Here is a 14,709-nt window from a genome sequence, read left to right on the forward strand (position 1 = left end):
CACCACACAAGAAAGTCTGATTCCACTGCATGATCTTTATTGGTTATTGATGATGTTGTCAAATTATCACTCAATCTCATCCACATCCACATCAACTGTCTTGGAGCTCTCAACCACCCTTCCATCCACAACTGTCTGCACGACTGTGATGACCTTGGTGACCACTGAAAAAGAAAAAAAACATCAACTATGAGCATATCTCATCACATTTGTTAAATCCCAATAAACTTTCAGTAGAACTTGGATGACAAAATAAGCCTGAGATAGAAGTGGTGAAAATTAGCTTACCTTGTTTTGAACTGTTAATGGAGAGAAAATGAAAAACACAAATTAGTCTGGAATATGTCTACATTGTCATTTAAGGTTCAAACTTGAATGGATAATTTCTCTACTCAATCGCTCCCCTGATGTCTCTTCTTCTCTTTGCTCTCCACACCATTATCTTTCTTTCTCTTTCTCATCTCCTCCTCCTCCTCTGGTATTCCTTCCACAATTAACCGCTCTCTCTGTCTGTCTAATGTTTAATCTCTCTCTCATCTCTTCCACTCTTTTCCCCATCACCTGTTCAGCCACTTGACCACCTGTTTCCTATCTCTCTACCGTTCCCGCCCTCTCTCCCTCCCTTCATCGGGTCTTACCTGTCGTCCTCCCCATCCAACAGCCTCCTGTACTCTGCGATCTCCAGCTCCAGCCGGGTCTTCAGGTCCAGCAGCATGTCGTACTCCTGCTTGTTGCTGGCGATGTTGGCGTGGAGCTGGGATAGCTGGGCCTCCAGGCTGGTCACCATGTTCTGCAGGCCTGCTAGCTGGGTAGCGTAGCGTGCCTGCGTCTCTGCCAGGGTGCCCTCCAGAGACGCTTTCTGGTGGGTGGGGGGTGGGATCAAGTTGTGAGTGAGTGAGCTTTCATGGATTAAAGTGCACAAGTGGTCATTGCTTGTATTACTGTAGCTGCCAGCCAGTACATTGTATGTCAAAATCTGCTGTATGCACAAGGCCTGTCAGTGTGAGTGTGTGCATCTGTGTGTGTGTGTGTGTGTGTGTGTTTGTGCAGGCCTGTGTACCATGTGTCCACCATGTGTCCACAGTTTAGACATGAAAATATAGCCTCACACTTGCAACTCAGACAATAAATCTTTGTTATTCCTGTTTGGTATATGTTAGCGTACCATGCTCAGATGGGACTGCAGTTCAATCTGAAGCCTCTGGAGGGTGCTCTTCAGCTCCTTGATCTCTGAGTGAGTTGTCACCAGAATCTCAGTGTGTGTGATCACATCCTGCTCCACTGCTGCAACCTAGGAAGATCAAAAACACAGCATTACATGTGTTGCCACATAGCTCTACAGAATAATAATAGATTACTGACATGCTATCAAGATAAGTAGATGTTCTCTGTTCGTTCTAACTGAAAATCATCACTTCAACAGTTCCTGAGCTTGGAATTAAGGATTCTGAGCATGAAAGACTTGACATACTATCTGGCAAAACTGTTAGCCTATGTGCTTTATATCTTTTTAATTATGCAACCCCAAAAGGTTCTTTAAAAGAAATAACACCACACAAGTATAAAGTAACATTCAAAGATCATGAATATGTGAGTAACTTAATTTTGATTATAAAAACAAAAGTCAGATAGAACCTTATAATTCCACGCTCATGACTTATTGATCATTAATGGTTAATTTCATAGTCATACTTTAACGTGTATAATTTATAGTGGTGGCCTACATGCCACTGAAGACTTAAAACCCCCCCGAATTGACTGTATTTTAAAAGGGCAACAGTTGTATCTTCTAGGCTTGCCATCTCACCTTGTTCTGATACCATGCCTCCAGTTCCTTGCGGTTCTTGGCAATCGCGGCCTCGTAGTGTTCCCTGATTTCTAACATTGCCTGGTTCAGGTCTGTAGAGGGAGAGGCATCCACCGCCACGTTGACCTGGCCGCCCATCTGGCTCCTCAGCAGAGCCATCTCCTGCAGGGGTCAAAGGGCAACACCTCTATCAGACAAGCGCAATAAACTCAAAAATGATGTATTATTATTATTTTATTTTTTACTCAAAATGACCTAAAACCTTAAAGTGCAGTGTCATGTACATAGAAAGTAGGTTCTATCTATTTTGAGTAATGCTTGTTAATCTAAATATTGTCCACAGTTCACCCTTGTCAACTTGAGTATCCAATGAATTCTTAGTGTATGTATGCAGGCTACTGGCTTTTGATCTGTGTAAACTGTGCGTGCGTGCGTGCGTGCGTGCATGCGTGTGTGTGTGTGTGTGTGTGTGAATGTGTGTGTGTGTGTAACCCACAAAGGCTAGCAATGAGCTAATGGAGGGAGAGAAGAATACAAGGAAGTGTGTTGGGGGAAAAGGGAAGAGCTGAGAAGAAAGAGAAAAGGGCAGAAAGGTTTATAAAAACAGTAACCTAAAACGGATTTTCCTGAGTGCTATCAGAGGTAAGGCAGAGGTCATGTGTGCACAATGTCTCACACAAAGAGGTTAAGATGCAAGACTGTGACAAATGGCGACATCTTTTCCACAAGGTGAATAGCTTCTGTGTTTAGCTTCCTGCTACTGCAAAGACGGATGATGTTGACCAGTGAGCAATTAGTCACCAACAAAGTGGCTTCACTATTATATGTACATGTGTACTTTCAGGTTTCCAAACCCTCTTTCCACTGTACATAAGAGAGTGTGGGTGTGGTTTAGGGGCCTGTGTAGGAATGTATGGGTGATAATGGATGTCACAAACTCATTAGTTTTGGCCTGTGCTTGTAAGGTTGTAGTGTGGACTTGGTGCACCACAAATAGTTCTCCCCCATTTTTATACTCCACCTCTTCATGGTTCCTCTTGAGCATGATGAGCTCGTCCTTCAGGCCCTCATACTGATTCTCCAGGTCCATCCTGGTCAGGTTCATCTCATCCAGGACTCTCCTCAGTCCAGCGATGTCTGCCTCCACAGCCAGCCTCATGGCCAGCTCGTTCTCATACCTGGGGGGTTACACGGGATGGAGGGAAGAGGCAGAAGGTCAGGAGGTTGCAGTGGGTAGTAAAGATTAGAACTTGTCAGCTACACATGAATTCACACTTCGATGCAGATGCAAAGTTTCACTTACGTGACTAGAGAGGTTGAAGAGGTATTAACTTACAAGCAGGCTGTGACTTAGCAAGCGTACCTCCAACCTCATGCCATGCAAACTGTGCTCACACACACACACATACAGACACAGATACAGACGCAGACACAGTATACACCAGCATCACTCACTTCATTTTGAAATCATCAGCGGCCAGTTTGGCATTGTCAATGTCCAGAATTGTCTTGGCATTGATCCTGGAGGCAAAACGAATCTAGGGAGAAAAAAAAATGTGGAAAATAAGTCAAGAGAAAATACAACTCATGTTATATATACACACCTCCACTGTATCCTTCTCTAATTATAACTGTGGGACTGAACATTGTTGGCTGGATGTGACGCATAGATGGAATGTACCTGGTATGACTGTAATGAAAAATATGATATGAAAGATATGTGCCATTGGCAGTGTGTCGCAGCCTTGAGGAAAACTGTGCCTTGCCAGACTGCGAGGGCTGAAACAATCGCCAACGACACACTTCTCTCCTACCAACACTTGTTACTTCCCCCTTGTTCTGTGTGCGCTGAGATTAGCTGGCATTCTTCACCAGTGTCAATAACTGAGTTATTGCTTCTCAATGACGAATGTCAACTGTCAACATACCCCCAATCCACCCACCCAACCACATACCTAACGATCTACACACACATGCCCACCTGCCCTCCCACACACACACACACACACACACACACACACGTATACACCACAAACAGAATGCACTAACAACAGAGGCAGGTGACAGAATTAATTGAGACACACACACACACACACACACACACACACACACACACACACACACATATCTGACTCTTTCCTCTTACCTTGTCCTTCAGGTCATCGATGGTGGCAAAGTATCCGGAGTAGTCATGGCTGATGACAGTTCTCTTCTGGTACCACTCCCTGATCTGCTTATCCAGACGGTCATTCTCCAGCTGCAGGGTGCGCACCTTCTCCAGGTAGGAGGCCAGACGGTCGTTCAGGTTCTGCAAGGTGGCCTTCTCGTTGGCGCCAACGTGGAGGTCCAGGCCATCTGTCAGGTTGAAGCCTCCGGAGGAAGGTGCGTAGCTTGCTTGGGATGAGGAGATGCGGGTGCCACGTCCGCCTGCTCCTCCATAGACGCTCATGGTCCTTTGGCCGTAGGATCTGGTGCTGAAAGACATGGTGAAGGATCTGCTGGATCTGGCTCAGGTAGGATTGCTGGAGGGTATCAGAGTGACCTGGAGGGTTGATCTGCAGTAGGGAGCATCACTCTGGTCACCTTGGTTATATAGCTGCCACGCACAACAGAGTGGGAAGGGCTAGAGGGGGGGGGGGGGTAGTTGATGTGCAAGTATGCGGTTGACAGTCTTCCCCCCTACTCCTCCCTGCAACCTCTCCATCAGCATATGGGTGTGGCAGGCGGTGGGCAGGGGTTCATCCGGCTCCTTTCAGGTCGAACCCGTGATTCCACATTTTACCGTTTCTGAAAGAAAGGGCATTCCTACAATACTCCTCTGTTCATTAACATATGATAATGTTTAATTGCAGGCTTTCTTGTTCTGTAGCTTGGTTTCATGTTTGTAGATGCAAAAAAAGTACATACACAGATAGTGTGCACACATACATGAAACAGCTAAGTGCAGCTATATTGTAAAACATTCACTCTGTCTAATTGCTCATGCCAGTGACAGAAATGGCACATACCAGTGACAATTTCGCCTCAGTGAAACTTTAGGGCAAAGGTTAAGGGCAAAGTATTTCTAAAGATAGCCAAAGTTATTGGTACGGTCATTATGTCCACATTTTGTCACAGAAACTTGTAGCCAGGAGGTTAAGACTCAGTAATCCTCAGTAATCTTTATAAAAATTATAGTTTTGTATGATAGCCTTTTCTACACTGAAGTTGTTTTTCCAAATCCTTCCATGCAAGCTGCATGGACAATTAGTAAATATACCTGCTTAAATATACCTGCTTAGCAACACCTCAGTGGTTCTTTGGACTGTAGGCATAAATTTCATGTTCATATTGCCAAAACATATCATTACTTTAACACAAAATGTCTACAGCATAAAGTTTAAGTAGTGTGTATACTGGATTTCTGGATTTACCAACAGAGGTTAAAGATGTTTCAGGCTGGGGACACAGAAAAGGATTTATCATTTGGGATATTTATTTATCCTTTGTTCTTCACAAAATAACAAACACCTATACTATGATTGCAACATAGATGCCTCTGCATTCTTCAGCAGTAAGATCAAATGTTGAGATTTAATTCATAAAATACAACAATCTATTCTCCCAGTGCTACCTGAACACTGTAGCACTATTCAGTATTTTTCTTTAGAGTATTTGTCACTTCTGAACATTGTAAGATTCTCTCTGTCTCAGCACAATCATGGAAAAGTATTAATAATCAATCTAAAATTGTTCCACAGGTGGAAAGACAAGACAACTGTCAGAAGTCTAAATGAAATTTATTGTTACCAGGAAATATTGTACAACAATCTTCATGGTGATGGTGTTGTTACTATAGTAACTTGAAATAAGCTTCCATTAACTTATTGAATAAAATACCAGTTGGTTTATTGTCTTATGATCAATCACCTTTACAGAGACAAATAATTAGTGAAACCCACACATATCAAATAATCAGCTGCCTCCCAGCAGATGCACATCCCCACACCAGTGGGAAAATATTTTTTTCAGCGGTTATCTCTTTGAACAACAGACTCAGGCTGTCTGACAGCCTTCCTCTATAATCATTTCACAACGTCCTCAGTCACCAGCGACACTGATAAGCAGGCTGAGGTCTGAAACAGGAATGACTGATGGTTTGATTAGGTCTAGAGAATGCTCGTCGGTGAGGTTTTTAAACATAATGTGACGTGTGAAAAAACATAAGAGGTACATGACACACATTCCAGCCCAGTGATAGAAAACAATAAGAACAAAATGATTTATGAGGAAGATACGAGGGATGGAACTGTACTTTTTAACTTTAGTTTTTGGCTAATAATACCTGGCCACAGGGACTAAGTTGAAAATTAGCCAGTTGGCTAACACTGGCACATTTACCCTCAGGTCAATTAATGTGTACTGTCCCTGTTTAAAAATAAATAAATAAAGAAAGAAAGAAAAGAACAGTGACTTGAAATGTCAGATATCTTGAAATCTTAGATTGTGTTGCAGTTTTAAACTAATGATCAGAGATGGGATGAAATGGTGGGATGACAGAAACACAATGCAGATATCAAGTGCACTTAACAGCTGTTAATATGCTGTATATACAGTATTTCACAAATTCACTAGACTAGCAGCAGAGAGTGTTTATCTAAACTAATAACAATCATACTTCATACTTGTAATGTTTAATCCACTTTACTCACTGTAATGTTAGTCATACCGGAGTGTCCCGTTCATCCCCTAAGGAATTTGAGTTTCTTCCCTCTGGGCAAACCTAACAGGGTGTGGAACTCTTTTATGTCCCATGCCATTAAATTACTTAGCTATAGTTAAGCATTTTTTTTATTGGATAGCAGGAGTCCATTCCTGTGCTGTTTATTTTAATGTTGTTCTATGGATGGATACAGATGTTCTTAATGTATGACTCTTGTCTCTTGTGTATGTACTTTGGTGTATTTATGTTTATGTTTTTTATGCTTGTTCTTATGCACCTGGCTGCAAGGATAATTTCCCCTCAGGAACAATAAAGGTGAATTTAATTGTTTTAAATTGAACTGAAACTGAATTGAAACTGTATTGAATTGAATCAAATGTTATTTTGCTTGCCTTTCTCTACCTTTCTCTACCTTTACAACCTTACTTTCTTTCTCCACGGCTTTTCATGTCCACATTCCTCCCTGACAGCCCTCCAATAATGCAACAACCTGATAAGCAAGATCTGCTTGCAAAATACCTTTCTTGTCTCACCTTAATCCCACCAAGCATGCTCCTCTGCCCTCTCAGTAAGACCCTTTGTTCTCTCTAAACATTGACAAAAATGTTGTTGTGCTCTTCAGTGTTGTTGAGTAGTCTACTTCTCACCTCCCTGCTTCACCTACCCTTCCACGCCACCCCGCCACCCTTTGGTGTAGCATGATGTTGTTATAGAAAAAATAATCAGATGCATGAAATTAATAAATCCCAGTGTCATCGAATGAATGGGTGAGTTACAGTTCACTCCAATTCAAAATCATCCCAAATTAGTCCCAGGAAAATTGAGTTTTGTAGGTTCCTTGGATTAGACTGCATAGTGCTGCATTCCCTGACCCTGTCTTATCATTTTCAATATCTGTCTGAACTTACAGTAGTTTCAATTTAGTATCAATTTACAGTGCATACATAAGCCTACCCTGCAAGAAGATAAGTTTATGTATCCATAACTGATAGACTGAGAACATCTTAAAATTTGGTAACGCTTTATTTTACAGCCCGCTAATTACGGTCTAACTACTTTGTAAAATAACAATGCTGTAGTTATAGGGTAACAAAACCAGAAGTCCGGGAATTAAGGGGTAACAATTTTGTAATTATGAGAGACTTATAAGGTAGTTATGGTGTAACTATTTTCGTAATTACTGCATACTTAAAAAATAATTACAGGGTACAATAATGTAATTAGGGGGGCAAAACAAATGTTATTGGTGCTTGTTCCCTGTAGTTATGGAGTAAGTACAAGGTGTGTGGGCTGTAAAATAAAGCAGTGCTTGTTCCCCTCTTGTCAGAGTTGAAGTTGTCAAGCTAATGGACATCGATATTTGCAGAACATGTGGAAAAATATGTACAATGTGGCTCAGTATCTACAGAAAATAAAGATTGATGAATTAACCGTGACATGCATTGTGTCTGGAATCTACAGCTTACTTAATGGGATCTAAATGACCCCAATGAGCCTTTTCACACTGCAATATGTTAACAGGAAATTATGTCATAACCTGGTAACATCACATCCGGTCCGGGCCAGTCCTCTTCAAAATGGAAACAAGGCATTTTACAACTTATCTTAATGATCTTTCTGCTCTCTCAAGCAGCGACTTTAATCAGTTCATGGAGGAATTTGCACACAGTGAATGTGCAAAGAAGAACAAAGGATATGGCTGTTCTCACATTACATTTTTGATTATACGGGTAAGTTAACATTTGCTATGATAGCAAGCTGGCTACATAGCATATCAAGCTAGCAAACGTTACCAAGCGTTAATCTTACGCATCACTACATGTGATGTTGTTGAGAACATGTAACGGAACTTGTGTCTCTGACAGCTCTCCTACTTCAGTTGCAGTCAGATGTTTGTTTATTCACCACTCCCCATTTTTACATTAACTATTGTAATTTAGCAACCATCCAGTCCTAAAAGGGAACATTTATGTTCTGGACAAAATGACATTTGGCATGAAGACTTCTGTGGTTGTGTGTTATGACCAGATCTATCTTTTGGCATCCAATACATGTATGACAGCAAGAAATCCCAATGTTTTAATTGTCAAAAATTTGAGTTGTAGCTGTAGCGCCCACCGATGGTCCATTCCTTTCAAATTTTACATAGTTGCACATATCCATCAAATTTTGCGCTGATGGACCATTGCCAACTTTGTGTAATTGATGCTGAAATCTGATTGGCTGATGACGCCCATGATTTTTGGAGTACGACTACATCCTGTCAAATCCTCCTGGGCATTTGTAATAATAATACCAGTACTACTATACTACTACTAATAAAAATAATCATAAAATAATACATCATAACTACATTGGGTCTCTTTCTTTTCATCTCACTCCAGAAGCCTCTTCATTATGCACATACTGTATGTGTGCAGACATGCATTTGTGTGTATTGTAAGTATAGGGTTGTGTACCAGTGTGGGTGGAGAAAGAAAATCTGTGCCTGCCTACGTGTGAGTGAGAGTCCAATCACACCTATAGTGTCACTTCAGTGTCAGTTTACATGTGAGTGTCACGGTTTATAACAACTTGGCACCACTTACAAAATGAAAAACAAGACATTCTTTTCAAATTATTGTATTATTCTTGTATTATTCATTAGACAGACAGCTGATCAGATTGGTTTGAATCTCATGTTCTGTCACATCTCTCTCTATCTCCTAACTCCTCCTTTCTTACTGTGGCAATCTGAAAGTCTAATAAAATGCATGAGAAGGTTGACAACTCTCATTCTCTCAAGTAAAAGATGTTTAGTAGCACCAGCAGTTTTGACAAATTTTTGATGGCAGTCCCATCTTGACTGTGTCACATAGACACCGCCTTTCACGTCTAACTACTGCACAGCAATTCTGTTTGCAGGATCTCAGAGGTAAGCAGCTTTTAGCTCTGGCCCGTTTGGATATCGCTAGAGGGAGCACTTCAGCCGTGCATCTCATCTCCGTAAATCAGAGGTCTGTTTTACAGGAAGGGTGTGGCTGTCTAGTAGTTAGGTAAAATTCCAACATTCTGCATTTGTCAAGGCAACTGAGAGATACAGGTTATCAGCCCCCGAGAAGCTTATTCAGTCTCTTTTCTCATTTATGGACCTATTATGCCACGAATAGGTAAATATATATATATGTATCAAAATATTTACAGTTGAATTAACACAATGGGCATAACACCTGCAGGAGATTTAAATAACCGTCTGACACAGGACTGTGCATCTAAAGACATTGTGCTCTATACTGGGGCAACACTATGAAGGTTTGCAACATGACAGTCATCATTTTGACAGTTTCTTTACATATTTAAAAAGGATTTCTGTAGAATGATTACATAGTGGATTCAGAATAAGGAAGTCTGGTGATTTTATAGGTCAAATAATGACTGTTTCCTCTCCTCAACTGCTGCCTCATTAGTCACACCAAGTATAACAACCAAGCAAATACAGAAAATGACTAATATTCTGTGCCTATTTCTCTGTGTATTATTCTATAGCTCTTTAATCATGTTACATGAAATCACATAAATTTGTTGCATGAATACAGTTGCATGAATTCATGAAAGTCATGAAGCATTTCAGCAGCCATTTTTAAATGTGCTACTGTATGTAAACCCCTTCCTTAGAGGTCTAGCACACACCCCCTTTTCCACTATACATGAGTACATAATTTATTTTTTAATTTTCTGACAAAGGCAACAGTTTGTGTTGCCTGCAGTAGTTATCACAAAGAAGCCAATGAGGCACAATTTGATGGAAGATGCACAATAGTGCAATAGTTAAAAGCTTTATTCTAATATATCTTTAATAACTGGTCCCATTGGAATGAGCTAGCATAAGTCTATTGACACAGCACACTTTATTTACTTAAGGAACAACGGATAAATAGATATTAGAATGTGAAGATTAAACAGTCTATATGCACAGCTGAAAATTCAATGTTCAATGAAACACAAACAGTACTTGTGATGCAGGTGAATGTTTAACTTTCTCTGCAGACGCTGGTCCCTTCCAGAATGAGCAGAGAAACACACTCCAGCATGTCAAACCATGTCACACACACGGACACGCACACACACACACACACACACACACACGCATATGGCCATACGTGCACACACGCACACATGCATACACACACACACACACGCATATGGCCATATGTGCACACACACACACACATTCATGCATGTGCACACACAGACACACAAACACACATTCAGAATTTCACCTCTCAGCACTTTTCACTGAGGATGTTTCAGTCATTCAGTCAAGGACATTATGCTGTGGATTGTTGCACATACATACAGCTTGAACAGTTCAGCAGGATATGATAACGCCTGTGGAGAGGTGTGGCACATTCAAAGGATGGGCCATATTGTTCCATACAGGCCTACAGATGTAGAGGGTGTGATTCACATTCAGACACACAAACCCCTCAACCAGAGTCCTGACATGGAATTCAAGGCATTGCCCGCACTGACAAATCTGCAGGTACTGGAACAATAGATACACTGATGTGCCATTGCATAAACACAGTTCTTGATCTCTAAGTTCTTACCAAAAAGGAAGTGACCAGTTTATGAAAGACATGGGAACCAACTTTCACTCCCACTGAACTGATGGCAAGGAAGCTGTATTTGTCTGCGTTCAGGTGTTGGAATCCAGACGGTCCAGAACTCAAACAATAGACAAGAGTCATGAGTAGTGACACATGCCCATTGCCCAATCCCTTCTCATGGTTGCTATGGTGTAAACAAATAGTGGGAAATGTTGTTGCTGTTTGGGTCTATGGTAACTTGTAAAACACTGTAAAAGTGATAGGCTTAGGTGATAGAAATAGAACAGTGGACTTCCCTTTGTGTCTCCACTTCTTCCTCCCCTTCCTTAATTCTCAGGTCTGTCTTTGTCTGGCAGTGAAAAGAAACGATCCCTCCATTCTTTACAGTTCAAACAAGGAAACTCAGAACATGGATGAAGTATTTGATAATACTGTTACAGCAGATAGGCAACCACCTGTTTTGCTTGTTGTCTTACTGCTGAAGGATACTATATAGTAGTATAATAATATTACTAATAACCCATGCTAGCACCAAAATAAATGAAAGCAAAATTGCTTACTTGGGACAAGTTGCATCAATTTTCAACCATTTTATGCAACTTTTTTTTCATTTATTTTGGTGTTTATTGGGTGCTATTGTGCAATATTGAATCCATTAACCCATACCAAACAAAGTCCATTTTTTGTTTTGTATGGGATTTTCTTATACCCTGAAAAGTATATAATATGTCCAAATTAGTGCTTAAAATGTTAAATTCAAATAGTTTAATCAATGTTTTCAGGAGTAACAGTTGTTACTTTTGACAGATGTTCGGATTTTCCTTCACTGGCAAAATTACCCGAAGTCCTGCACAAATTGGACTATATTTGGTAGCTTATCATTTTTAAAATACTGTGGTGAATTAACATTATAAAATTATAGCTTAAAAGGTGTGTAAAAAGTGATACATGTCATTGAGAATTTCCGGCAAAATCAGTTCAGCACACTCTCTACAGATTGCTCCCTATCTAGTATCTAAAACAAAGCTATTCCAAAGGTTAAAGTCCATTTCTCAAGGGGTCTTATCTTCCTTTTAACTCCAAGTCTTAAAGTAAGGAGTAAGCTCTAGAGAGAGGAATGGGTGTGGGAGTATTTCTACTGAGTCACACAATTCCTTGCCTAATACAGTATAATACCAAGGAGGTTTTATATTTCCCCCGCAAAGTAAGAGTGGAGGCACCTTGAGTCTCAGACAAAGTTAGAGATAAAGCCTTTATAGTCTTGTTTATTTGTGGATTTGTTGTTTTAGCTTCAGATTTATTTGAGATATTATGCATCTAAAATATGGCTCAGTGATATTGGATCTTATGCAAGCATGGTGTCTGTCCTGAGTGGAAATTCAATATCATAGACTGCTTTTTTCTTATTTGTGCTTAGCTAGTTTCCAGTAATCTAGGCTCTCTGCTTGAGCTGTACTAGCAGCTACTAGTATTCAATATCTGAAGCCCTTGTGATAAGCTCTAAATACACTTGCATTATACTATAACCTCACTGTAATGTAGAAACAATAAAATATCAATTCTAGACAACCCTTTCAGCCATCACATATAGAAAAATATATTAATCATCATTTCAACGACAGTATCAACACATTTTGATTTATCCTAAAAACCATTGCAATAGTTCATATTCATTTGTTGAAATTCCTGTAATATACTACAGGAGATTTTCAGTTAGCCCTGCAAACATGAGTCATGAAGTTGGTTCAAGTGAAAACAAAAACCCAGTCTCAAGCCTATAGACATTAACTCATCAACCCTGTTCTGACAAGCTGCTACAGTGAAGTAATCATAGAGTCATTTGTCACCATCCTACTGTAAACAAAGTTGTGTCTCCGCAGACAACTCAAGCGGTAAGGTATTTGCCCATCCCCGTCCATTGCTCACCACCTGTGCCACGACTGGAACTGATCCTGCTGCGGTGACCAGGAAACCTCAGGGTAAAAGTAGGTTATCTTACAGCTGAGATGAATATAATTTACTGTAAATGTGTGTTGTGGATACAGGATCAATACTCTCTCATTTCGGTACATCTTCTGGTTTGGACCACAACCATAACATTCAGCTCACTTGGATGTAAACGTTCAGGCAAAAATGTATATGAACCCCCGAAGTCAGTCTTCCCCTTTAATATTTTAAAATTTTTGTTTGCCCACCTTCAGCACCCATTGCAAACCTGACGGTCCCGGTAGTGGGATCCTTCTCTGAGTAGCCCCACCCAAGGTTTCTTCTGATGAGGTTTTCGTGGGAGTTTTTCCTTGTCCTCAGTTGAGGGTCTAAGGGAGGGAATGTCATTTTTCATTTACTGTTTTCATAATGTGAGCGTTGTTAAGCCCTTTGAGACTATAACAGTGATTAAGGGCTGTACAAATAAACTTGACTTGACTTGACGTTAACTCCTAACAAGGCAAGAGCAACCTAGGGCCCACATTTAAAAAATGTTGGTACTGTCTTTCTCTCAAGTAATGTTTTAAAACTAAACAAAAAAAGACACACACACACACACACACACACACACACACACACAAAAAGACGCTTCGGAAATTATTATGACAAGAGCTTTTGCCAATTTTAAAGAAAAACTAAAATTTGATTTGCTGAGAATAGAATAGTGTAGAATAGCTCACACAGGAATTTGTCTTGCAAGAGATGCTGCAGTGCGCTCACACACAGTTGGCTAGGCTACTTTAAAAATGTATTCAATTAGTTAAAATTGTTGTCAGTAACTCAATAACATATTCTGACTGCTCTCAGTTACTTTCAAATTACTTTGCCATTTTTGAGGTATAAAGACAACAGAGATAAGAAAAAGTGAAAATTACAAAGTTGAGGAAATTTATTTCAGGTTTGCATACAAACACTAACTTGCCTGCCACTGTTTAAATGGCCTTCTGAGTTTCTTGCTTTCTCTTTAAAAGTATTCCCTGAAGTAATTCTCAAATTTTTCACAACAATTTACTTTTTGAGGTAATGTAACAGAATACAGTCTTTTTTTTTTTTTGCATTTAGAATACGTAATATGGTATTCCGTTACTACGCAACCCTGCTAATACACACTCAACTAATGTGCATCAGAACCTGATCCTCCACTTCTCCCTCTGACTGAGCGATGACCCCATGTCGATGTGACTGAGTGAGAAACTCCCCTCCCCTCCTCTGTTTCCCCGCTGACACCAGATGTTATGGTATGAGGGATACTGGCCAGGGTCCAAGGCTGAGATAAGGACTACACACACACACACACACACACACACATACGTACATACACATGTGTGCACACCCACCCGCCCTCCCACACAGATATACACACACACACACACACACATACATACACATATCCGTGCACATCCACCCCTCCCCTCACCCACCCACACTCCCACTCCCATTCACACACACACACACACACACACGCAAAATCCCTTGAGTCTCTCTCTCATCCCTCACACTGGCCATGACACAGGCCAAAACCAACAAAATGAACAGCCCTGGAGTACTCACACGCACACGCGCACACGCACACGCACACGCACACGCACACACACACGCACACACACACACACACACACACACAC

At 40.6% G+C, this 14,709-nt stretch overlaps 2 protein-coding genes across 2 annotated transcripts in view; one reads left to right on the plus strand and one right to left on the minus strand.

Moving 5' to 3' along the window:
- hap1 (huntingtin associated protein 1) overlaps nucleotides 1-14,709 on the plus strand; it is a 145,996-nt gene that overhangs the window by 37,895 nt on the left and 93,392 nt on the right. The window lies entirely within an intron of this gene.
- On the minus strand, nucleotides 16-4,381 carry krt98 (keratin 98). The gene is made up of 8 exons (XM_078282730.1): nucleotides 3,954-4,381; nucleotides 3,263-3,345; nucleotides 2,829-2,985; nucleotides 1,808-1,969; nucleotides 1,166-1,291; nucleotides 639-859; nucleotides 289-299; nucleotides 16-164 (listed from the first exon to the last, which is right to left on the minus strand). The coding sequence occupies exons 1-8, from the start codon at nucleotides 4,290-4,292 to the stop codon at nucleotides 67-69; spliced, it is 1,197 nt and encodes a 398-aa protein (XP_078138856.1). The 5' UTR covers nucleotides 4,293-4,381; the 3' UTR covers nucleotides 16-66.

The sequence above is a fragment of the Centroberyx gerrardi genome, chromosome 3 (genome assembly GCF_048128805.1).
Source record: "Centroberyx gerrardi isolate f3 chromosome 3, fCenGer3.hap1.cur.20231027, whole genome shotgun sequence".
Lineage (NCBI taxonomy): Eukaryota > Metazoa > Chordata > Actinopteri > Beryciformes > Berycidae > Centroberyx > Centroberyx gerrardi.

Coding starts and splice junctions, on each gene's coding strand:
- krt98 (XM_078282730.1), bottom strand. CDS start 4,292: ATGTCTTTCAGCACCAGATCCTACGGCCAAAGGACCATGAGCGTCTAT. Junction 1,970..2,828: donor TCAAGAGGAACCATGAAGAG/GTGGAGTATAAA, acceptor TGACCCCTGCAG/GAGATGGCTCTGCTGAGGAG. Junction 860..1,165: donor TGCAGTCCCATCTGAGCATG/GTACGCTAACAT, acceptor CCCACCCACCAG/AAAGCGTCTCTGGAGGGCAC.